Raw genomic sequence first — 24,479 nt, forward strand, 5'->3', positions numbered from 1 at the left:
AATTAGTCATTGTCTTTGTCAAAAGTTTCTTAATTAGGTCCATCATTATGTGACAAAAACATAAAACATAACTTAATTAAAAAACTTTTGACAAAACTATTTTAAAATATTAATAAAGTTAGAAACTGATTTGAGAATAGCTAACAAAGATCGGGAGAATTTGGTGGGTTCCATGGCATTGCTCGTTAAAAACAACACAACATCAATTTCACTAAAACAAAAAATGTTTCTTGAGTAGCACAGTATACAGGTTTGTTTTACCGTAAATTATGCCCTTTAACTGTTTGTTGAAATGTTTCTTCCACCTGTTTATATAGATTTTAAAATTCTGGTGCATTTTGTGGTAGATTTCTGACAAAGAGGGTTCATTTCTGATTTGGATGAAAAGTGTAATATAACAAAAAATAATCAATTTGATGGTGCAAACCATTTTATTACTATAATCATTCAAAATTGACACAGTTAACTATTGCCAGCTTCAGTATAGAAGTTGTAAAAGTTGGTATCTTTTTAGGCATGCATTTTTACATGGATGGTTTCCGGTGAAAATCCTTTCCTTACACTTACATTCAGTTTTTTGGAGTATTGGATTAGAGGATGTGTAACAGTTACATCATAATCTCCATAATGTAGCAAAATATCAATGATTCCTCTACTGTCTGCAATGGATGTATGAGTTCCAGTTCCCCACTCGCCAATAAGCTTGTCCACAACGTCTCCGGTTGGAGTATTTTGAAAATTCGCGTCTGCAAGCTGTGTGTTGATGAAACCGGCTTGTGCTGGACCTACAAACATTATAATCCCTTGAACAGCTGGATGAGAGTAAGCCTCTCTTAGTATCTCTTCAAAATAGATTGCCTGCCCAACACACAAAAATAAGAAACAAAAAATCATTTTCTGTGTGATCATGTCATATAATATAGCCAGTGATGCTAGTGAAACTAATATTTCTGAAATTTTTCTTTGCTAAATTCAGGTTTGTTTCTTTTACTTCTATGACTAACAGACGAAAATAGATAGGTAAACTATGCTTTTTCTGTTTTAAATCATGCAGCTTTGTATTTTGACTTGTGTAAAAAGCAAAAGTTATTACTTTCATTTTAGGAAATACCTGATTTGGATTAGAATCTACACTACTTTCAGTGAGCCATATAGGAAGTCCAGTTGCACCAAGAAGATCTAGACTTGACCTCATGTAAGCAATGTTTGGCACGCCACCTGAAAAATGGCCTTGCACCCCTATAGCCAATAACATTCCAGTCGTGCCTGGAAATTGTTGAATCTCCTTAAGTTTCCTGATATAATTGGCTGGGCTGGCAACTTGGTCTGGACTGAATACAATGGTGTTAAACTCATTCATAAACATGCTGGTGTTCGGATCAAGATAGTAAGCTGTTGAATAATATACTGCAGAGGCATTTTCGCCGAGTTTGTCCTCAAAAAAGCGGTTATGGACATTCTCGTTCACAACGTCCCATGCAATCAGTTGTCCGCTATATCTTGAAACCACAGATTTCATTCTTTTTGCAGCCGCTTCTCGTAATTCTTCAGGAGATAGGGACTTAACCCATTGTGGCTGAAATTTTTCATCGTCCCACAAAATGGCATGACCTCTGACAGAAATGCCATTTTCTTTGGCGAATTTCATCATGGCATCGGGAATAGTATAGTTTTCCTGGCCTTGAATTTTCTCTGTACTATACCACTTCATCTCATTAGTGAAAGTTGTGTACTTGAATCTTGACACAAACCATTTCTGGTACTCAATGTTTGTGAGGATGTGATAGTTCATCCCACATCCGAATGGGAAATCTGCCTTTGTTTGTTTGATGACAACCGTTGCTCCTTCCAATGATGTTTCGTTTAGATGATTTACCTGGAATGTCACCTTGCTCTTACGTACCTGCAGGATATAGATCCCAATTCTCTAATAATTTTCTGTTATACTTTTACTACTTATTTTAACAATGCAGGTTATGTATATTTTTTCTGCTATACTTGGATTGGATTAGGCTTACCCTCTCAACGCTGTCGTCTTGGTGTGATCTCCATTGCGTTTTGTTGAATGGTTGTAAAGAGACACTGTCAATCCATAATTCCACAGTTGGAGTTGGATTCTTGCTCTGCATTGCTAGTAAATTTCAGTTGACAATATTTAACAAATATCTAAATCTAAATAGATAAATACAATAACTTCCATTATTTTATTTCACTCTCTGATTATGCATTTTACAAGTATGTATTATTTAAAATTGACATTTGACTGAAAACATATGGTGAATTATTGCACAGTGGATCTAAAGTCTTAACACTCTTGAAAATGATTTTTCTGAAGTAAAGGGTGACCCAATGAATCTTTGATAGATTCTAATACCATCATATAATTAAAATTGAGCTTAACTCGTCTATACAAAACAGTTTGTTATGTGAGAGATGTTTCTCTTTATAAAATTTTCTTAGGCCGTTTCTTTTTACTATGCGATACTTCAATTTTGTTTTTATATACCCTATAATGCCCAACACTATTGTGCTTGGTGAGTTGATAATTTAATTTGTGGACCTAATGAAAAGACTTTAATACCATATTAGGTTCTTATACGGTAAGAACGTCTTCAATTTATAAACTCGTCTCATCGGATGTGAGACTCTTAATATAAATTTTGTAAAGGTGAAAATGTCTCCAACTTATAAACTCATATCTCGTCAGATGTGAGATTCTTAACATAACACCAAACAAATATTTAAATAGTCAATTTCATTTTCTATAGGAGAGTGAAGAGACAAAAGTGATAATAAAAAACATTTTTTTTGACAAGAAGAAAAAAAAACATGTAATCACATATTTGAGGAAATTTGAAGAAATAAAAGCAAAATAAGATAAGATAAAAACCATTTCACCTCAAAAAGAATTTCAGCAGGGCTTGAAATTTTTGCAACTATGCCTCCTTTTAGAAGAGACCAACATCCATATTTTGCTATCACATGGCCACCTTTTACCAATTCACTTCCATTTATTTTAAATACCACAGAAATTGTGTCACTTCCTTCACTCAGCTGGAACCAAGCTGAATTTGAAAAATATTTTTAGAAAAGTAAATTAATGAATCAACAACATGGTAACATACATCAAATGATCATTAACAAAAAAGAAACATAGGTTACCAGAAAAAATATATATCATTTCTTTCTCCAGTTGGACCTTTTGTGATAAACTATCTAATGGTTTTGTTCTGTTGCTGACAACAATAAATGTATTTCCATCATTTGATGTTCGTTCCTTGATTGTTCCATGCTCAAACACTGTCCAATCCTTAATGTTGTGATCAAATCCTGGATTTCCTATGACGCCACCTCCATATTGTGTCCTCTGAGGTTCTGTGACACACTGCTTTATTTCAAGACAAGTTTTCAATATGTGACTTAAAACACGTTGATGTGTAATCATCCAATTGGATGAATAATATACAATTTCTCTGTCACGTCAATAAAAAACTTGCTCTGTCGTAATTTTTGATTCAAAACTATGAGAGCGGGACAAAAATGGATTTTATAAAGGAGAAAAATAAAATAAAATTGGAAGTGAGTAAAAATATGGGACCAAAACTACAATTGAGTTTGATCGTAATTTTTTTGGCAAGACACTTTTAGTAAATAAAAGGACTAAAAAGAATAACATAGTAATGTTCACTAAAAAATATATATAATATTAATCATGACAATTCCAAAGAGCTCATTATCTCTAGGTATACAAATGACATAAAAGCATTGTATTACTATGGATTCATGGCATACTTCAGCAATCTAACCATATGCCTAAATGACTTTTTGAGCACAAACCCATATATATTTGGTAATTGATTCATAAACAGCTTGCCTGATTTAAAGTTTATAAAATAATTGAAACAATTTTGTTTTCTTTATTTATAGAACAAAAAACATGTGAAAAAGAATCAAGTTGTAAAGAACACTTTAATTTTTCGGTTAGTGTATATATAGATAGAAAGTTTGTAACTATTGGTAGAAAGTTTGTAACTTAAGATAGAAAGTTTGTAACTTATGTTTCTTATTATTTTCTGAATAATATGTACAGATCACAGCATACACATATATATAACATTGTTTACAAGACATAATCCTTGAATCATGCTAGTCATGATGACATATTTGTTTTATATTATTAACCTATTATGCTAGACTATAATGAATTCTGGCTGATATTAGGGAATCATGTCTCTAACTACAATAATTAAGTGATTGTGTCTCTAACTCCCCCCTTCAAACTGGTGGTGAGTTAATCACACCAAGTTTGACTCTCAGTTGACTGAAACGTGTGTGACTTAATGGTTTAGTGAGACAATCTGCAATTTGATCCGCTGTAGGAACATAAGCCACAACAACCTCATTTTGTAGTACTTGGTCTCTGATGTAATGAACATCAATTTCAATATGCTTAGACCGAGCATGCAATACTGGATTAGAAGCTAGTGTCTTGGCACTCAAGTTATCACACCATAGTATGGGCTTCCTTGGCAATGGGAGTTTCAGTTCAGTAAGTAGTGAACGAATCCATGCTATCTCAGCAGCTAGGTCAGCTAGTGCTCTGTACTCTGACTCTGTACTTGATCTTGATACTACCTTTTGTTTTCTCGAGGACCAAGAGATGAGTGTTTCACCAAGGAACACACATTGACCAGCCATGGATTTTCTGTCATCAATACTAGTGGCCCAATCTGCATCAGAAAAACCTGTTATATCCAAGTCAGTGGATGGCTTGATGTGCAGGCAATAATTGATGGTGCCTTGGAGATATCTCAAGATTCTTTTTATTCCTTGCCAATGGTCAGTGGTAGGTGAACTCATGTATTGACTGAGTTTATTAACAGAAAAGGCTATGTCAGGTCTTGTGTGAGTTAAATATTGCAGCCCTCCTATGACCTGTCTGAACACAGTTGGATCTTTCAATTTCTCCCCCTCAACTGTGAAATGTCTTCCTGTTATCATCGGTGTTGGACATGGTGAGGCATTTTCCATCTTGAATTTTTTCAGCAAGTCACCGATGTATTTGGATTGTTTAAGGTACATTCCACTTGCATCTCTTTGTACTTCTATGCCCAGAAAGTAGTGTAAACGACCCAAATCTTTGAGAGAGAAGACATCATTAAGTTGTTTGATGAAAGCTTGAAGAAAATTGTTGTTGCTGCCTGTGACTATTATGTCATCCACATATATAAAGAGAAATGTGATATGATTTTTACCTTTTAGAAGAAAAAGAGAAGGGTCACTTTTTGTGTTTTGAAAGCCCCAATTTAACAATGCAGTTTTGAGACTATCAAACTAAGCTCTTGGTGCCTGCTTCAGTCCATAAATTGCTTTAGATAGTTTGCATATGTGATTAGGCTTGGTAGGATCAACAAATCCTTCTGGCTGCTGCATGAATACGGTTTCTTTGAGGTATCCATTTAGGAACGCATTGTTGATGTCTAGTTGCCTGACTTCCCAATTGAGGTGTACTGCAATCGAAAGGATAATCCTGATTGTGCTAGCTTTAACTACAGGACTAAATGTTTCTTCATAATCGATTCCAGCTATTTGTTGAAACCCCTTTGCAACTAGTCTAGCTTTCCTCCTTTCTATGGAACCATCTGACTTGTATTTGGTCTTGAACACCCATTTTGAGTCAACTATGTTTTCTTGATCTTTGTAAGGGACTAGTATCCATGTCTTGTTGGACATGAGAGCTTGAAACTCCTTTTGCATTGCTTCTTTCCATAAGGTTCTTGTGAGAGCTTCCTTGACGTTTGCAGGTTCCATTGTGTCTTTGTAAGTTTCAGTGAGTCCAATGTAAGGTAGCTTTGGCTTATGAATGCCTGACTTACTCCTTGTGTGTATTTCATTACTTGTATTTGTGTCCAAGCTTGATTCTCCCACATTTTGCTGCTGAACTATGTCTGGTGTCTCTTCAGGAGTGATGTCACCTTCTGATGAACCATTGTCAGTTTGTTCTGTGTCACTAGTAACACCTTGAGAGTCTTCTTCGTTTGTCTCAGCTTGATTTTCTTCTTCAATGATTGGTATGCTAGCATCATTGATAGAATTGCCTGCACTGCACAAAGGAAAAGAAGTAGATGGATTGTTAATTGTTGTTTTTAGAGGACTTCTTGTATTGAGAAATCCCTCATGGAATGGAAAAAGGTCTTCATTAAAGATGACATGTCTTGATATGAAAGTCCTTCCATGAGAGTTGAGACATTTGTACCCTTTGTGGGAGTTGCTATATCCCAAGAACACACACCTGGTTGTGTGGAATTGTAGCTTGTGTTGGTTATAAGGTTTGAGGCAAGGGTAACACGCACAACCAAATGGTTTTAGCAACTTATAGTCAGGTTCTTTATGAAACATGAGTGAATAGGGACTCTCATTATGAGTAACTTGGGATGGCAATCTGTTAATGAGGTATACTGCAGTAGAGAAGGCTTCCCACCAATAATGTAAGGGCATTTGAGCTTGTGCAAGTAAGGTTAAGCCAAATTCAACTATATGTCTGTGTTTTCTCTCGGCTCTTCCATTTTGTTGAGAGGTATATGGACATGACATTCTAAATTGTATACCAGCATCTATTGCAAGTTTTTGCACAGGTTTGTATTCACCACCACCATCACATTGAATTACTTTGATTCTTTTATTGAACTGGTTTTCAGTTAGGTTTTTAAATTGAGTAAAAGCCTGCACAGTTTCAGACTTTTGTTTCAAGGGATAAATCCAGGTAAACCTACTGAAATCATCAATAAAGTGCACATAATATTTAAAACCAGAGGATGACATTATTGGTGCAGGACCCCATACATCAGTGTGGACCAACTCAAGTGGTTCCTGGGCATGAGAAGAAGATGACTTGAAAGGTAAAAGGTGCATTTTGCCATATTGGCATGCCTCGCAAAAACTAAAATTATCGCTAGGTGGTACTTTGACATTACAGCTTTTCAAGACTTTGTCTAAGACCTTATTATTAGGATGACCAAGTTTCCTATGCCAGCTTTCCTTGACAGATACAAAAGCACGTGGGTTTCCTTTGGTTTCTGAAAGCTGGTATAATCCATCTTTAAGTAGCCCTTTTAGTATTACCTTCCCTGTCAACTTTTCCTTCACAAAGCAACAATTTTTATCAAACTCAACAAATATGTTGTTGTCAGCAGCCAATTTTGAAACACTTAATATGTTTTTGGTAATGTTAGGTACATATAAGACATCATCTAAATTGAGTGACTTAAGTTTTGAAGATCCTGTGGCCACAATTTCTAATTTGTCACCATTACCAACAACTAGAGAATTCTTACCATGGTGCTCAGTCAAGTCTTGGAACTTGTCAGTTTGATGTGTTACATGATTGCTTGCACCACTATCAAAGTACCAGTCATAGTCTTCGACTGAGTTCTGAGAGGCTATGAAGGCATTGTGAGATCCTTGCTTGTCACTGTCTGCTGAATAATTGGACCTTGAGTAGTTTTTGTCGAATCTGTGAAAGCAATTTATTGCAGTGTGATTAGTCTTGCCACAGACTTGGCATGGTGCTTTGGATGACCTGCCTCTTCCTCTGCCTCCTCTCCAACCTCTGAAGTTGGAACCTCTCCAATTGTTGTTGGAATTGAACCTGGTGTCTCGGTGATCAGATTTGTTTGCAACATTTGTTGTTGCATTCAAATTCAGATTGGTGAGGTTATTCAGTTGCTCAATTCTACTTTCAAAGGTTAGTAATTGAGCTTGTAAATCCACCCAGCTGAGTGTGGTATGATCGGACAATTTGACAACTATTGGATTATATTCAGAATCCAAACCATTCAGAGTTTGAATGATCAGATTAGAATTTGAAATCGGATTGCCGGCAAGTTTGAGTTTGTCAGCAAGGTTCTTCATTTTGATTAGATAGTTTTCCATTTTCATTTCCCCTTTTCTGATGCTGTGAAATTCAGACTTGAGATAAATGATTTGAGACCTTGTGTGTGCTCCAGCCAGACTTTGAGCCTCATCCCAAAGCTGTTTGGAGGTCTCACAATGCAGCAGCTGAGTTGCCATTTCAGTAGCCATCGAGTTGAGCATCCACCCAAGGAGGCGTTGATCATTGGCCTGCCATTCTTCAAAGGCAGGGTTGCTGCTCTTGCTCAAGTCCGAAGAGGTAATGAATTCTTCAGGACACTTTTTCGTTCCCAACATATATCCATCGAGCTTGCATCCTTTGACCACTGGTAGAACTAGAGATTTCCATAGGGGATAATTGTTTCTGTCCAGCTTGACAGATACAGATGATGGTAGGTCATTTTTGTTGTTGGAGTTGGCAACGGAAGCCATGTTTTTCTGATGGATTGAGAGCTTTTCAGCTTAAGAGCTCTGATGCCAAGATAGAAAGTTTGTAACTATTGGTAGAAAGTTTGTAACTTAAGATAGAAAGTTTGTAACTTATGTTTCTTATTATTTTCTGAATAATATGCACAGATCACAGCATACACATATATATAACATTGTTTACAAGACATAATCCTTGAATCATGCTAGTCATGATGACATATTTGTTTTATATTATTAACCTATTATGCTAGACTATAATGAATTCTGGCTGATATTAGGGAATCATGTCTCTAACTACAATAATTAAGTGATTGTGTCTCTAACTTATATATATAACTAACGAATTTTGTTAAAAAAAACTAATATAACTAACTAATGATAAAGTAGAGCCATTGCCTCAGTCGTAGCAGAATAATCATAAGGCATAGAATGAAGCTGGAGCCCTGCATGTGTTGAAAAGATAAGTTATTAGAGAAAAGGAACACTAAAGAGTAGTTAAAGTGAGGGACAAAAAGAAACCTGAAATAAGTACAAGGCAAGATGTGGTGAACATAAAAATGTACAGTTCTGTTGCAACCTTCATATTTGTCACTAATCAAACAATGCTTCATCTTATGCCCCTTGCCACTTTCCAATATATAACAATTTTCCAACATGTGAAACATTGCAGATTGTAAACATCATTAACTGTTTTGACCAACAAAAAAAAATCATTAACTGTCTACTGTTTTTCTTTGTTAATTACTTATTTATTTAATCAAACGCCTCCATCTCCTATATTTCTCTCTCTCTTTTGTGTGGTAATGTTATATTACTCTATCTATCAAATAAATAAATTGATATTCCCTCGGTCTTAAATTATAAATCGTTTTAATCATTTCACACAAATTAAGAAATATAATCAATTTTGTATGGGAAAGAAAAATTATAAGTTATTTAATAAAATTATTCTTCTTTAATGGTGTGCTAAAGATAAATAAAAAAGTTGAAAGAAAAGAAAGTAATAAATAGTTAAGGTCATAATATGAAAAACACCATTAAGATTCTGTTGGTATTCTAAAACAACTTACTCCCTCCTGTCACTATTATAAACAAAAGTTGACATTTTAGGTTCATTCAATAAATGATGTATGTGGTCAATATATAGACTACATGCATTATTTATTAAATGAATCTAAAAGGTAAACTTTTGCTTATAATAGTGACCGAATGGAGTATAATTTAGGACTTTTTTTTTTCCTAAATTGACTTATAATTTGGGACACGAGAAGTATTTAATAATTCTCATAGTTGCACACGTTAGTACACATACATGTGTTAACAATACCAATACAAAATAGATAAAGAGAGAATAGGGAAAACAAAACAGCTGGGGTTTCATAGAATAATAATAGCTTAACATTACAAAAATGTTATAAGAGAATATATAATAAACCTAATGGACTCTAACAGGCTAATATAAAGGTCCAATAACTTAAGCCCAATACTTTATTATCTAACATTTACCCTCAAACTCACAATGAGTTAACAACAAACATTGTGAGTTTGTCAAACAAAATACGAAAAACATACTAAATAATATAAAGTTTCTAACACTACCCCTCAAGTTGAAGCTTACTAAGCTTTAAGCTTGTTACAAATTAACCCAGAAAAATAAACCAAATCAGCTGTCAGCAAAACCAATGGAGAGCGGCAACCAACCAAAATGAGTTATCTTCGTAGAAAGAGCAGCAAGAACCATCATCATCACCATCAACCAATCAAAGAGAGAACCATCCAAACAAAAGAACCGGTAGAGAGAAGCAGTCATACATAAGAACCAATAGAGGAGTAACCAAAGAATCATCAAAAGTGGGAGAAGTGCAATCAGAAGAATCAAGAATCAAAAGGGGGGAGAAGTGCAATCAATCAGAAGAATCAAAAGGGGGAGAAGAAACCAAATTGTGAGCACTCGACTCACCAAACAACCAAATGTGAGAATTAGACTCACCAACCAACCAAATTGAAGAATCAAAAAGGGGGAGAAGAAAGCAAATTGTGAGCATTCGACTCACCAAACAACCAAAAGTGAGAACTAGACTCACGGGGAGAAGAAACCAAATTGTGAGCACTCGACTCACCAAACAACCATATGTGAGAACTAGACTCACCAAACAACCAAATTGAAGAATCATGGGGGGGGGGGGGGGGGGGGGAACCAAATTGTGAGCACTCGACTCACCAAACAAGCAAATTATGAGTGTTTGACCCACCAACCAAACAAACGAACAAACCAATTGTGAGCACTACTTTGACTAACCCAACAACCAAACAAATTGAACCAAACTAAATCGAACAAAACTAAATCAAGACAACTTGAAGAACCAAAACGAACAAAATCAAACGAACCAAGAGAAGCTGAACCAAAGCAACCAAGACAGACATAAACGAACAACCAATTAACCAAACACAAACACAAAAAAACACACGAAGACTAAAAAAAAAAAGTAACTCAAACTGAAAGCTAGACTCAAATAAATAAACCAAGAAAACAAGACCACATACCCAATGGTGAAAACCACTAAATCATCAACATCCATATGCTAAGCCACATCATACTATCAACACAATATTCCAATAACATAATAATATCACTTGCAGCAATCAAATTAGTAACCTATTGCTCAATGAATCCAATTAGCACTCACGTGCCACCACATCAATCCACCACTTATTATCCAAGTAATAATCAATATGTTGGATGTCTTCAACAACAACAATAACAATGCAAGAATCCAAGAAGGTGAATGAACACGTGATGCATAAACCAAATACCAACAAATTATAATGCTTTGATGAATTCATTATTCTTCACTTAGCTTAAAAAGAAAACCGAAGCAAACCGCAAACCGCAAACCGACGGTGCAATAGGACAAAACGAAATTACCAATTCAAAGAAATACATGTACCGTAGCTTCCAATTGCAACAACTTAGACATATGCTGAAACTAGCAATTGCAAATCGTGACCAACCAAGACGAAGAAATAATCCAACCCAAGTTTGCGAGGGCAATCAAAACTAAACAGAGACACCGACTTTCAAACAGATATCCAATCCAATTTATAAAATCCATCCAAAATTAAACGACAGAATCAAATCAAACAGAAGAGAGCGAGAAAGCGAGAAGAACAAACCGAAGAAGCGGAACAAACCAAAATTGCACGACCAAATCAAATACATCCCCAAACTTTTGGGAATTTAACCGCGGAAGCAACAAACAGTTCAAGGCGGATCAAACCATGCTCTTGATACCATGTTAACAATACCAATACAAAATAGATAAAGAGAGAATAGGGAAAACAAAACAGCTGGGGTTTCATAGAATAATAATAGCTTAACATTACAAAAATGTTATAAGAGAATATATAATAAACCTAATGGACTCTAACAGGCTAATATAAAGGTCCAATAACTTAAGCCCAATACTTTATTATCTAACAACATGCATATTGATATGTCTGGCAACAGAGCTTATGGATGACACAATTGTGGTTATCATGTGGTAGAGATTCCACTTTTATATTGATTGTCTGGTTACAACCGTTTTTGTGTGTAAACTGACGTGTTGCGGAAGATGATTGGATGAGTACGAGTAAACGGCCAAGATCGTCTTCAGGTTGTGTTCATGTGTGGTAAGACGCACGAGTTACCATGTGTAAGTGTCTTTTGAGGCGGTGTGTCCATTAGTTGGTCTTTTGTTAATGGACGTTGTTTGGTCGAGGTTTGGTCCAAAACATTTATATACGCATTATATTCTTAATAAAATAATTATTTCATTGTGTAAAAAAATCATTATTAGTTCATAAACCTACAACTGTCATTTTGAAGGCAAAATCATCAAATGAATCTCCCTGGTCCAATCATTGATGTTGATGGAAACTAATTTGGAAATTCTTTCCAAAAAAGTCGGGTTAGTTTTGGTGATGCCATTCGAAGCTCTAGTAATGTTTAATGTTTTGTGTGTATGGGCTCTAATAAGGAAGAAAGATAAGACGGAAGCTTAGGCGGACAATTAAGATAAGCAATGTATGTTTATTTAAAGAATAATAAATTATTTAGGCAAACTATTTTTTTTTGTAGGGGATTAGGCAAACTATTATAAATGTTTGTTTTGACAAAAACCTATTATAAATGTTGAAAAGAAAGATATATTGCTTATCCTAATTATCTACCTAAGTTTCCCTCTTTGCTCCTAACTTTCCACCCAAAACAATTGTGATTCTAAACTGCGCACGTATAAGGAAATAATTGTGATTCCATGGGAGATTAATCAACTCTTTTTCTAACATTAAATTTTGGCACCATACCACAAAGTCGGTACAACAAGGTAAAAGGCCTAACCTAAATATTAGCGTAAAATAAAAAAAAATAAAAAACTAACACATTTTTTATTAAAAAAAATTCTAAGTTCAAGATTTGAACCTAATACTAAAAGAAATTGAGGCCTAAATCTTGATAAACTAAGCTAGGAAAACATATATAATTCGTTTCTCAAAAATTACCAATCTTTGTTTTTTGTCCTCATAAATGAAAGTGATGTGTTTGCATTCCTACAAAACTTTTTAGCATAGTCATTGTTAAATTAAAATTTGTATAAATAATCTCCAACTTATAAAATTTGAATGATTTTATGGAGACATGTTTAAAACGTCATAAAATGTTTTTTTGCAAAAAAAAAAATAACTAAAAATTTGAATTTTTTTAGGTCCAAATTTTTATTATTTTTAAAGGATTCTTATTTAATTCATTTCATGTTAAAAAAAATTGTTTGTAAAATAATTTTTTATAATGTTCTCAACACACTTCCAAAAAATCATTCAAAAATTTAAAAGTTTTAGGATAATTAAACAAATTTGATTTAACAGAGACTAGAATTGCGCGTTTGAAAATTTATTGAAACGGAAACATGTCACTTTTTTTTTATGATGACTAAAAATAAAATTTGATAATTTTTTAGGGAAGAAAAAATTGTCTGACCCTCTAATTAATTTATCATATTATATATTTATATCTCCATTTTGGATTTCAACGGGATAAAAAATAGAACGCCAACCACTACACTTGATGGGGTTTGGGTATCTTGTTCTGCTCTATCCCCACATGAATTTAACCCAAATTTGTGTACTTTTTTGTAAAAAAAAATAAATAAATAAAAAAAGTAAATTAGTCTAAAACTACACCGTTTCAACAATCTAATATTTTAAATCAAAAACAAAAGAGGAAACAACTTGTTTAAGGGTCACTTCTTTTAACAAAGGCAATGTTAATTCATTTCATTCATAATCAACATACAAAGTATAATTGGTACATTATTGAAAATAAGAGGGCTAGAGTGATATAAGGATGCCTTAGCTATTCTATGAGAAAACCCTACAAAGTCTGGTCTATTTAGTAAGAGACTTTTACATTGTAAAATAAGATCATCAAATTCATTGAGAGGACCAATGGTGGTGGCAAGAGCGACATATAGAGATTCACGATTAGTTTCAAACAAAACAACATTCATTCATTCAGTTTGATATGGCCACTTTGATAGCTTCCAGCAAATCTATGGTTTCAGCTTCTAGAACAGTGACAAAGGAGTAGAAATATTTTGATCTGCCAAGAATGCACACCACTGAAGATTCTCTAAAGCACAAGCAGTACCCCCCCATAATAGAATTATTGTTGAAAGGGGTTGTCTCCACGATACATTTGATCGTGCTCAGTGGTGGTTTGCTCCGAAAATGAAAGGTATCCGACATTGGAAGATAAGTTATTAAAGTTTAGACGAGGAAACCTTCCGGCCGATGGAAGGTTAGGACAGCTGAGTGAGAGAAATATGATTCTTTATCAAATCTTTTGACTAAGTATGTGAGTATGAGAGAAGTAAATATAAATAATTTTGTAAGTGTTCCTTGATCCCTAAAGTTTTTTATTTTTTGTGAACTTTGATCCCTAAAGCTTTGTTGAATTTTATTTGTCTCAGATAACAAAATGAGTTCTCAGCTGATGTAATGGAATCATATTGCACTAGAAAATTAATTAAGCATGCAGCATTGTTGTGTACTTAGGTTTTATTAGATTAGATCCCTTGCCGCAGTGGCAGATTTTTGACAAAAGGATTTCATTTCTGATTCAGATGAAAAGTATAATATAACAAAAAGGAATCAAGCTTGATGCTGCAAATCAACATTTTATTGTATAATCTGTCAAAATTGACATAAAAGGTGGCTGCTTTTTAGGCATGCATTTTCACATGGATAGTTTCTGGTGAAATTCCTTCCTTTACACTTATATTCAGTTTTTTGGAGTATTGAGTAAGAGGATGTGTAACAGTTACATCATAATCTCCATGATGAAGTGAAATATCTATAATTCCTCTACTGTCTGCTATGGCTGTATGAGTTCCAGTTCCCCATTCACGAATCAGCTTGTCCACAACGTCTCCGGTTGGAGTATTTTGAAAATTTGCATCTGCGAGTAATGTATCGCCGAAACCAGCTTGTTCTGGACCAGCAAAAATTATAATCCCTTGAACGGCTGGATGAGAGTAAGCCTCTCTTAGTACCTCTTCAAGATACTCTGCCTACCCAACAAACAAAAATGAGAAAGACATGTTCATTTTCTATTTGTTCTTGTCATATAATGTAGCATATGATGCCAATGAAAATTAATTGTTCTGAAATTTCTCTTCACTATATATATTCAGATTTCTTTCTTTTGCTTTTATTTCACTAATAGATGGAAATTAAAGATAAATATATTGAGCATCTTCTGTATTAAATCATGCAGCATTGTATTTTGACTTGAGTAATAAGCAGAAGTTATAACTAACAAATTTCCCTGAAGAGGGAGGAGCTTACTAGATTAGTTTTGAAAATGAAGAAATACCTGATTTGGTTGAGGATTGACACTTGTTTCTGTGAGCCATATAGGAAGTCCAGTTGCACCAAGAAGATCTAGACTTGACCTCATGTAAGCATAGTTTGGTCGACCAAGTCTAAAATGGCCTTGCACCCCAATGGCCATTGATATTCCTGCAGTTCCTGGAAATCGCTGAATCTCCTTTAGTTTCCTGATATAATTAGGTGGGCTGACTACCCAATCTCCACTTGATTCAATGGTGTTAAACTCATTCATGAACATTTGGATTTCTGGATCAAGATGGTAAGCTGTTGAATAATATATTGGCGAGGCATTTTCGCCGAGTTTGTTCTCAAAAAAGTGGTAGTGGACATTCTCATTCACAACGTCCCATGCAATCAGTTGTCCTCTATACCTTGAAACCACAGATTTTATTCTTTTTGCAGCCGCTTTTCGTAATTCTTCAGGAGATAGGAACTTAACCCATTTAGGCTGAAAAGTTTCATCGTCCCAGAAAACGGTATGACCTCTGACAGAAATGCCATTTTCTTTGGCGAATTTCATCATGGCATCTGGGATAGTATAGTTTTCCTGGCCTTGAAATCTCTCTGTACTATACCACTTCATCTCATTAGTAAAAGCTGTGTACTTGAATCTTGACACAAACCATTTCTGGTACTCAATGTTTGTGAGGATGTAATGGTTCATCCCACATCCAAGTGGGAAATTTGCCTTTGTTTGTTTGATGACAATTGTTGCTCCTTTCATTTCTGTTTCGTTTAGGTGAGTTACATGGAATCTCACCTTGCTCTTGCGTACCTGCAGGTTATAAATCACAGAAATCATTACTAATTTTTTCTGCTACAGTTCTACTACTAATTCTCACTATGTAATTTGGTCTGCTATTGAGTTCATTTCTGTTGCTGACAACATGATTACTAGGACCTAAAGTGAAAATAAGATAAGGGGCACTGACTTTTATGTAAATTTAATGTCTAGAATGTTGAGTGAGTAGTATAGAAAATTTAGACTAGCTTACCCTCTCAACGCTGTCGTCTTGGTGTAATCTCCATTGTTTCTTGGTGAATGGTTGTAAGGAGACACTATCAGCCCATAGTTCCACAGTTGGATTCTCGCTCTGCATTGCCAGTAAATTTCAGTTATAAGAAATGAGCAAATACTTTAATACACAAGCATAACTACTTTCACCATCTTATTTAAGTCTCTGATTATGGATTTTACTTAACTTCCAAGCTTGTATAATTCTCACATGACAGATGTTATTTTGACACAAAAAATGGACACCGTATGTCAGACACCATATACAATACACTCTGCTAGTGATTTTTTATCTGAGGAGAATATATTTATACGAACCCACTTGGGTTGGTCTAGTGGTCTTGGATTGAGACTTTGGAGTGTGCTCATCCTCAAGGTCTCATGTTCGAAATATTTAAATAGCATGGAAATGTAAATTTCATTTTTCCTATAGAAAAGTTAAGTGACATGAGAGATAATAGAGGATTTTTTTTTTATCCCATAACTTAGGAAATTCAAAGAAGCATGGAAAAAAATAGGAGTTGAAATCCATTTTACCTCAAAGAGAATCTCAGCAGGGCTTGAAAAGTTGGCAACTATGCCACCTTTTAGAAGAGACCAGCATCCATGCTTTGCTATCACATGACCCCCTCGTACAAATTCACTTCCATTTATTTTAAATACAACTGACACAAAATTATTTCCTTCACTCAACTGAAACCAAGCTGAATGTGGAAAATGTTTTAGAAAAGTCAATTAGTGATACGACAACATGCATGGTAACATACAATGAATAATAATAACAAAAGAGAAACATAGGTTACCAGAAAAAGTATATATCATTCCTTTCTTCAGTTGGACCTTCTGTGAAAAACTATCCAATGGTTGTGTTCTCTTGCTGGCAACAATGAATCTATTTCCATTGTTTGATACTCGTTCCTCGATTGTTCCATTTCCAAACACTTTCCAGCCATTTATGTTGTGATCAAATCCTGGATTTACTATAATGCCACCTCTATATTGTGTCATCTGAGGTTCTATCAGACACTGCTTTGTTTTTAGGCATTGGTAACACAAGTAAGTTTGTGCAATGTCTAAGAATTGTGGAGCATTTGACAAATTTTTATTGACATAAAACACTTGATTTGGAATCATTCAAGTGGATTTATAATATAACTAATATATAATTAAAACTAATGATGGTAAAGAAGTGTCATTACCTCTGTAGTAGCAGAATAATCATAATGCGTAGAATGAAGTTGGAGCCCTGCATGTGTTGCAAAGATAAATTATTAGAGAAAAGGGACACTAAAGAGTAGTTAATTAGAGTGAGGAACAAAAAGAAACCTGAAATAAGTACAAGGCAAGATGTGGTGAACAAAAAAATGCACAGTTTTGTTGCAACCTTCATCTTTGTCACTAATCAAACAATGCTTCATCTTATGCCCCTTGCCACCTTCCAATATATAACAATTTTCCAACATGTGAAACATTGCAGATGATAAACATTATTAATTGTCTATTATTTTTCCAATAATTAATAAATGTAAAAACTAAATAATTATTAATTAATAATCAATAATTCTCATGGTGTGTAATATTGCACAATTTAAAATAAATATATTTTGACCTAAATTTAAAATAAATATATATATCATTATTATACTCTTGATCTACAAATGACCCGTTTCATGCGCATGATAGAATAAATACATGATAGTATAAGTAACAGAATAAGAATATGATATGATAGTGACATACGCTTAACCGATCATGTGTTTGATGGACACATAATAAGAAATAGATAATATCATTTAGTATTTTTATGTTTAAATATGTAACATTTCCTCGGGAAAAATAGTTTAAATATGTAGCATTTTTTTATTTTAACTTTGATATGCTAAGATTTATATATCATATTTAAATAACAAGACTACCCTTGTGAAACAATTATATTCATCCTTTTCAAATTAATTTTTCATTTTTTTAATTTTTTTAATTAATAAATAGATTTTTTTTTGAAGGAATTAATAAATAGATTAAAAACTAGCTTAGTAATTAAATAATTATATTTAACTTTTTAAAAATTTAGTCAACGCTACTAAATAAATAATTCCATTTTCTTAAAAATTTGAAGTAAATAATTCTATTGTATATGATAAATTTCGTAGTCAATATCAGTTTCTTATGAAATTTTGTTCTTATTTATCCTGTTTTTAGATATCCACTATCCAATGTTACATTAATAATATAATACAGTATAATTTAATAATAATTGATTAAAAATATTTTTTTTTGAACAAAAAAAATAATAATAATTGATTAAAAATATATTTTTTTGTTAAAAAAAAATATTTTGAATCAATTATTATTAAATTATACTGTATTATATTATAGGTCAAATTCTCTAGTTAATCATTTAAGTTTCAAATAGTTCATTTTAGTTGATAAACTATTTTACCGTCACCCCCGATGTCATTCTCGGTTTAACTGATGTTGATGTGCCCGTTAAGTTGTTGACTCAGATCAAAATGTTGCGTTATGAAGGCTCCAGAATGATCATTTATAGGGCTACAAAGACAGTTCTTGTTGCCAATAGTTGTTTTTCTAGCCCTATAAATGATCATTTGTGATCAATAAACGGAGCATTTTGACTACTTGGAGCCTTTGAAGCTCATCATTTTGATTCAAGTCGGTAGCTTAACAGCCACATCAACATCAGTTAAACGGAGACTAGTAGCATGGGTAACGGTGAAATAGTTTATCAACTAAAAGGACCTATTTGAAACTTTTGAAACTTAAAGGACTAACTTGGAAATTCTCTCAAACTAAAAGGACCAAAAGTGATATTTGGCCAAAATATTATAACCTATAAATTATTTTACACTTATACCAATAGTGAAATGAGTGATTGAATGATAAAAGAAATATATAAATCCACCGTATAAGAAATTATTAATAAAGAATAATTAATATTCTTGTCATGTGCAATATTTCAAAAGCTAAAATAAACAAATAAATTCATTATTTTATATTTTTAAATAATTATTACATTAAATTAAGTCAAAATTACTCTCGTGGTCTCTTAATTTTACTTCAGGTAACGATTTCGTCGTTTATCTTCTTTTTTTTATGTCATTTTCATTCTCTCTTTTTTTTTTTGTCAATTTACATATGAATTTTCAAGATTCAAATTTATGAGTTTGTTTCGATAGGAATTCAAATTTATGGTCATTCACTCATGCTTTCATGAGTTTTAGATTTTATGTTTGAACATCAGTTTGTAAATGAACCAAAAAGATAAAAATAACATGAGAAAAAGATAAATGATGAAATCATTATCTGAAATTAAGTTAAAGACGAGAAGTGTAAGTTTGGCTTAAAACAATAATATATAATTTCAAGATCAACGTTAACTAGGTCCAAAGGGTTTTTAGCTCGAATTCCTTAAGCTGAGTTTGAGCCTTGTGCACGAATAAAAAACATGGAGTGAATGGAAGATTCCACTAAAAATTGTCCGTCAAAATTTAGAACGAAAAATAATCATCGACAAAATCAACAATACTACGCACGGTGCTATATCTCTAAATTTCCTTATCTTTTCCTTACTATATATATTGGTCCATGCCAAAATGTCACATAAACTCAATTTAACGAAGTTAAAATATACTAATCAAGTTTGTAATGCTTAATTCAACTAGCTATGCCGATATTATTAGGTTGAACATTTTTATCCGGATTCGAACCTAGACATCATAGTTGTATATGAGTTTCAATGGCGCTTGCTATTTGACGGACAAAAAGAATGACACTACTCATCATTAGCAATCTTTCTGTAATATCTTAATAATTTTTAAAAATTAAAAGAAGAGGCAATGTGATTGTATCTCTGGTTTCAATTTAGCCAATAGTAAATGAACATATAGATGCTACAACTGCAAATCAATTTATTATTTTAACAATCTTTTTTTCACATTCGATTTTGAAGAGTGAGTGTGCAAGCCAATGCTAATGTACGTACTATTGCTTGCTTAAGCACAGATTACATATATAAGGTGGTTCTTATTTATTTAGGCATGCATTTTCACATGGACGTTTTCCTGTGAAAACCCTTTCCTGACACTTAAATTCAATTTTTTGGAGTATTGGTTTGAAGGATGTGTAACAGTTACATCATAATCTCCATGATGTAATGAAATATCTACAATTCCTCTACTATCTGCTTTGGCTGTATAAGGCCCACTTCCCCATTCAAGAATCAAATTGTCCACAACTTGTCCAGTTGGAGTAGTTTGGAAATTTGTATCTGCAAGAAGTGTACTGTTGAAACCAGCTTGTGCTGGACCAGCAAACATTATAATCCCTTGAACTGCTGGATGAGAATAAGCCTCTCTTAGTACCTCTTCAAAGTACTCTGCCTGCATATATAACAAATAAGAATCACAAGAGAAATCAATGTTCATTTTCTACTTCCTTCGTGCAACTGCGAAAACATTTTCTATTTTCATTTTACGTTTGAAGTCGAGGAATCAATATACCTGATTTGGCTGAGGATCCAAACTGGCTTCTGTGAGCCATATTGGAAATCCAATATTACCAAGAAAATCTAGACCTGACCTCATGTAAGCAAGATTTGGCTGGCCACTTGCAAAATGGCCTTGCAATCCTATGGCAAATAACATTTCAGTAGCTTCTCCAGATTGCATAATCTCCTCAAGTTTTTTGAGATAGTTGGGTGGGCTAACAACTTTATCTCCACTATATTCAATAGTATTATACTCATTCATAAACAATGTTGTTTTTGGATCAAGCTCATGAGCTTTTAAGTAGTATAATTCAGATGCATTTTCACCTAGTTTATCCTCATAAAAGTGAAAATGGACATTTTCATTCACTACATCCCATGCTATCAATTCTCCTTTGTACCTTTTAACAACAGATTCAATTCTTTTTTTCGCGGCTTTGCGCAATTCATCGGGCGATAAATACTTAACCCATTCAGGTTGATATTTTTCATCGTCCCAGAAAATGTTATGACCTCTGACAGAAATTCCATTATCTTTAGCAAATTCTAACATTGCATCTGGGATAGTGTAGTTTTCTTGGCCTGGAATTTTCTCTGTACTATACCACTTCATCTCATTAGTGAAAGTTGTGTACTTGAATCTTGACACAAACCATTCCTGGTAGTCAATGTTTGTGAGAATATGATGGTTCATCCCACATCCAAATGGGAAATCTGCCTTTGTTTGTGTTATCACAACTGTTGCTCCTTCCAATGCTGTTTCATTTACATTACTTACATGGAATCTCACTCTACTCTTACGTACCTACAAGTTATAAATCAAGACTAGTTACTCTTCCTTTTTACAAATCAATACTGGTTACTATTCTTATATTTTGTTACAATTTTTTTGGTAACCATGTTATTTGTACGAAGTATGCATAAATTTTGTCGATGCATAAGTTTAGTGGAGTTTCCACTCCCAACCACGTCTTTATTATCCGTTCTAATTTTAGTATTTCTTTTGAGTATAAAATTGGTTTGCTTACTATGGATTTTGTTCCTCAAGTTGGTAGTATTACAAAGATAGTAAGCATAGAAGAATAATGCAAGTTTCGTGTTGCATTAGCTTACCCTTTCAATGTTGTTGTCTTGGTGTGATCTCCATTCCTTTTTAGTAAATGGTTGCAAGGACACACTATCAGCCCATATTTCCACACTTGGATTATTGCTCTGCAATGCATTCTTAGTCAATTTCATTTACCAAATTTTTTTGTTACATAACAGATTTCATTTTAGATAAGAATTCAGAAACAACAACGACCGATTCAGGAAAAGTACAAGGTCCAAAAAGTACATGTAAAATTTTTAGATAAGAACTTTCTTTTCTTGCTTCTATAAAAGAGAAGGGATAAATATATTTTCAATCGGCTTAAAATTACATGTTTTGGTATTAAGTCTACAAAAAATTTATTCAATTTTAGTCTCCCTATATTTAGTCCCTATAAATGAAATATAAGGACTAGAATTGAATAAAATTTGTATAGAGACTAAATTCATAAAGCTAAAAACATATTTAACTCAAAGAAGAATGTCGTTAACCTCGAAAAGAATCTCAGCCGGGCTCGAGAAGTTTGCAACTATGCCGCCTTTTAAAAGAGACCAACATCCATGCTTTGCTATCACATGGCCACCATGCACAAGTTCACTTCCATTTGTTTTAAATACAACAGAAACTGTGTCACTTCCTTCACTCAACTGAAGCCAAGCTGAATGTGGAAATAAAATCAATCAAAATATGTTTTAGAAAAGAAATGAATTAATGATCAATATGATATGATAATTTACATTCATTTGATGAATGTTAGTGACAGAGAAACATACGTTAGTTACCTGAAAAAGTGTATATCAATCCTTTCTCTAGCTGAACCGTTTGTGAAAAACTATCTAATGATTGTGTTCTTTTGCTGGCAACAATGAATCTATTTCCATCATTTGATATACGTTCCTCAATTGTTCCATTTCCAGATACTGTCCAACCCTCTATGTTGTGATCAAATCCTGAGTTTACTATAATGCCTCCTCCATATTGTGCTCTCTGAGGTTCTTTCATACACTGTTTTATTTCAAGGCATTGGCAACACAAGTGGATTAAAGTTTGTAACATAATCATAAGCCATATTAAATTAATAATCATAATAAAAGACGTGCCATTGCCTCAATAGTAGCAAAATAATCATAATCCAAAGAATGAACGCCTAGCCCTGCATATATGTTGTGAAGATATGTTAGAAATTAAAAGAATTGTAGCACTGAATTATAGAAAGGGAGAGATAGAAACCTGAGATAAGTAGAAGGAAAGAGGTGGTGATGAACAACAAATTGCAACATTTTGCAGAAACCTTCATTTTGTCACTAATCATCATTATACAAAATAAATCTTCCCTTATACAATGAACCTACATGAATTATAATTAGCTATTTATAAGCCCGTGAATTGCATGTGAAGCTGAAAATTCGGCTTAAAATTTTTTTAAGAAAAAAATGGTTGAAAAAATTGGATAGCAATAGTAAGAAATAAAGAATGAGAGACTTTTGTTTTTTTCTTCCTTATAATCTATTATAGAATTTAAATATTTTGTTTTGTTATTTAAAAAGTGTGATCATATCCTAAAATCTAACTCAACCGACAATACTAATATTGTTGGATTGAATATTTTTCGTAGCGTCACACGTTATTCGAAAAGTTTGACTTTTGTAGTGTTTATCATTGTTTACAACAGACGAAAAAAATGCTAAATCTTACAAACACCATCGTAGACACCAAATTTGATGATAGTTGGACACGACAGTAACATGATAAGGTAATCATATACAAATAACTGACTAATAAATAAGTAATTACCAAACTTTATCAATCCTTTGTCAAAAAAGTAAGTAATTACTTATTAACGATAAAGTTTGTTGTTGACTCAAGAAAAAAATTATGAAATACTTTGGAAAAAATTAAATAATTGAGTCAGAAATAAATAAATAATGTAAATGTGAAAGTTCACAATATGAGTAAGGAGTATCCTTTTTATTAAAACTTGAGTAAAGTGATATAAGGAAAAGACAAACCTGAAAATAAATAATGTAAATGTGAAAGTTCACAAGTATCCTTTTTATTAAAATTTGAGTAAAGTGATATAAGGAAAAGATAAACCAGAAAATGAATAAATAATGTAAATGTGAAAGTTCACAATATTAGTAATGAGTATCCTTTTTATTAAAACTTGAGTAAAGTGAAATAAGGAAAAGGTAAGGTTGTGTCTAACGGAAGATTAAACTTCTACAATGTAACATCAATGATTAATTTTCAGTAGAGAACATGTGCGACAAATTAGTTGGATTCTTCCGTCACAACCAGATTTTTTTTCATACGCATGTGTTAGGAATTGAACCCTTACCATATGCTTAAAGGTCTAAGTCCCTTACACTTGAACAAATCTATTGTTGGTATCTTTTTTTTTTTTGGGGGTTCTTCCCTCACAACTAGATTTTTTTCATACGCATGTGTTAGGAATTGAACCCTTACCATATGCTTAAAGGTCTAATTCCCTTACACTTGAACAAATCTATTGTTGGTATCTTATAATTTCATTTATTCTAATAAGAATATATATTAAGATGGTAAAAAGAATAGCAAAACTTATCCCTTAATTTGTCACT

The 24,479-nt window shown here is 33.2% G+C and overlaps 3 protein-coding genes and 1 long non-coding RNA gene across 4 annotated transcripts; 1 reads left to right on the plus strand and 3 right to left on the minus strand.

Moving 5' to 3' along the window:
- The first annotated feature begins 128 nt into the window (after nt 1–128).
- LOC146958820 (uncharacterized) lies at nt 129–2,015 on the plus strand. Its single transcript, XR_015024736.1, has 4 exons — nt 129–250; nt 634–822; nt 977–1,020; nt 1,144–2,015. It is a non-coding gene; the product is annotated as an uncharacterized LOC146958820 (long non-coding RNA).
- Nucleotides 406–8,983, minus strand: LOC146958821 (endo-1,4-beta-xylanase 5-like). The gene is made up of 7 exons (XM_085740328.1): nt 8,860–8,983; nt 8,737–8,783; nt 3,163–3,385; nt 2,899–3,065; nt 2,019–2,123; nt 1,112–1,903; nt 406–858 (listed from the first exon to the last, which is right to left on the minus strand). Exons 1-7 carry the CDS (start codon nt 8,921–8,923, stop codon nt 511–513), a joined length of 1,746 nt encoding a protein of 581 aa, XP_085596454.1. The 5' UTR covers nt 8,924–8,983; the 3' UTR covers nt 406–510.
- Nucleotides 8,984–14,535: 5,552 nt separating this feature from the next.
- LOC146958822 (endo-1,4-beta-xylanase 5-like) lies at nt 14,536–17,741 on the minus strand. The gene is made up of 7 exons (XM_085740329.1): nt 17,612–17,741; nt 17,485–17,531; nt 17,089–17,311; nt 16,823–16,989; nt 16,266–16,364; nt 15,254–16,045; nt 14,536–14,948 (listed from the first exon to the last, which is right to left on the minus strand). Exons 1-7 carry the CDS (start codon nt 17,673–17,675, stop codon nt 14,601–14,603), a joined length of 1,740 nt encoding a protein of 579 aa, XP_085596455.1. The 5' UTR covers nt 17,676–17,741; the 3' UTR covers nt 14,536–14,600.
- A 2,450-nt stretch (nt 17,742–20,191) lies between these two features.
- Nucleotides 20,192–23,223, minus strand: LOC146958823 (endo-1,4-beta-xylanase 5-like). Its single transcript, XM_085740331.1, has 7 exons — nt 23,110–23,223; nt 22,986–23,032; nt 22,662–22,884; nt 22,371–22,537; nt 21,903–22,001; nt 20,803–21,594; nt 20,192–20,682 (listed from the first exon to the last, which is right to left on the minus strand). The coding sequence occupies exons 1-7, from the start codon at nt 23,192–23,194 to the stop codon at nt 20,335–20,337; spliced, it is 1,761 nt and encodes a 586-aa protein (XP_085596457.1). The 5' UTR covers nt 23,195–23,223; the 3' UTR covers nt 20,192–20,334.
- Between the last annotated feature and the right edge of the window lie 1,256 nt (nt 23,224–24,479).

Source organism: Medicago sativa, chromosome 1 (genome assembly GCF_051527215.1).
Source record: "Medicago sativa cultivar Bolivia chromosome 1, Bolivia_mono, whole genome shotgun sequence".
Taxonomy (NCBI): Eukaryota; Viridiplantae; Streptophyta; class Magnoliopsida; order Fabales; family Fabaceae; genus Medicago; species Medicago sativa.

Excerpts from the sequence above, each read along its gene's own strand:
- LOC146958822 (XM_085740329.1), bottom strand. The coding sequence starts at position 17,675 with ATGAAGGTTGCAACAAAACTGTGCATTTTTTTGTTCACCACATCTTGC. Across the intron at positions 17,312-17,484 it reads ATTATTCTGCTACTACAGAG|TGTCTGATAGAACCTCAGAT; the intron begins GTAATGACACTT and ends AAAACAAAGCAG. Across the intron at positions 16,046-16,265 it reads AAGACGACAGCGTTGAGAGG|GTACGCAAGAGCAAGGTGAG; the intron begins GTAAGCTAGTCT and ends TATAACCTGCAG.
- LOC146958823 (XM_085740331.1), bottom strand. The coding sequence starts at position 23,194 with ATGATGATTAGTGACAAAATGAAGGTTTCTGCAAAATGTTGCAATTTG. Across the intron at positions 22,538-22,661 it reads ATTGATATACACTTTTTCAG|CTTGGCTTCAGTTGAGTGAA; the intron begins GTAACTAACGTA and ends TTCCACATTCAG. Across the intron at positions 22,002-22,370 it reads CGGCTGAGATTCTTTTCGAG|AGCAATAATCCAAGTGTGGA; the intron begins GTTAACGACATT and ends AATGCATTGCAG.
- LOC146958821 (XM_085740328.1), bottom strand. The coding sequence starts at position 8,923 with ATGAAGGTTGCAACAGAACTGTACATTTTTATGTTCACCACATCTTGC. Across the intron at positions 8,784-8,859 it reads TTGCCTTGTACTTATTTCAG|GGCTCCAGCTTCATTCTATG; the intron begins GTTTCTTTTTGT and ends CAACACATGCAG. Across the intron at positions 2,124-2,898 it reads CTGCTGAAATTCTTTTTGAG|AGCAAGAATCCAACTCCAAC; the intron begins GTGAAATGGTTT and ends CTAGCAATGCAG.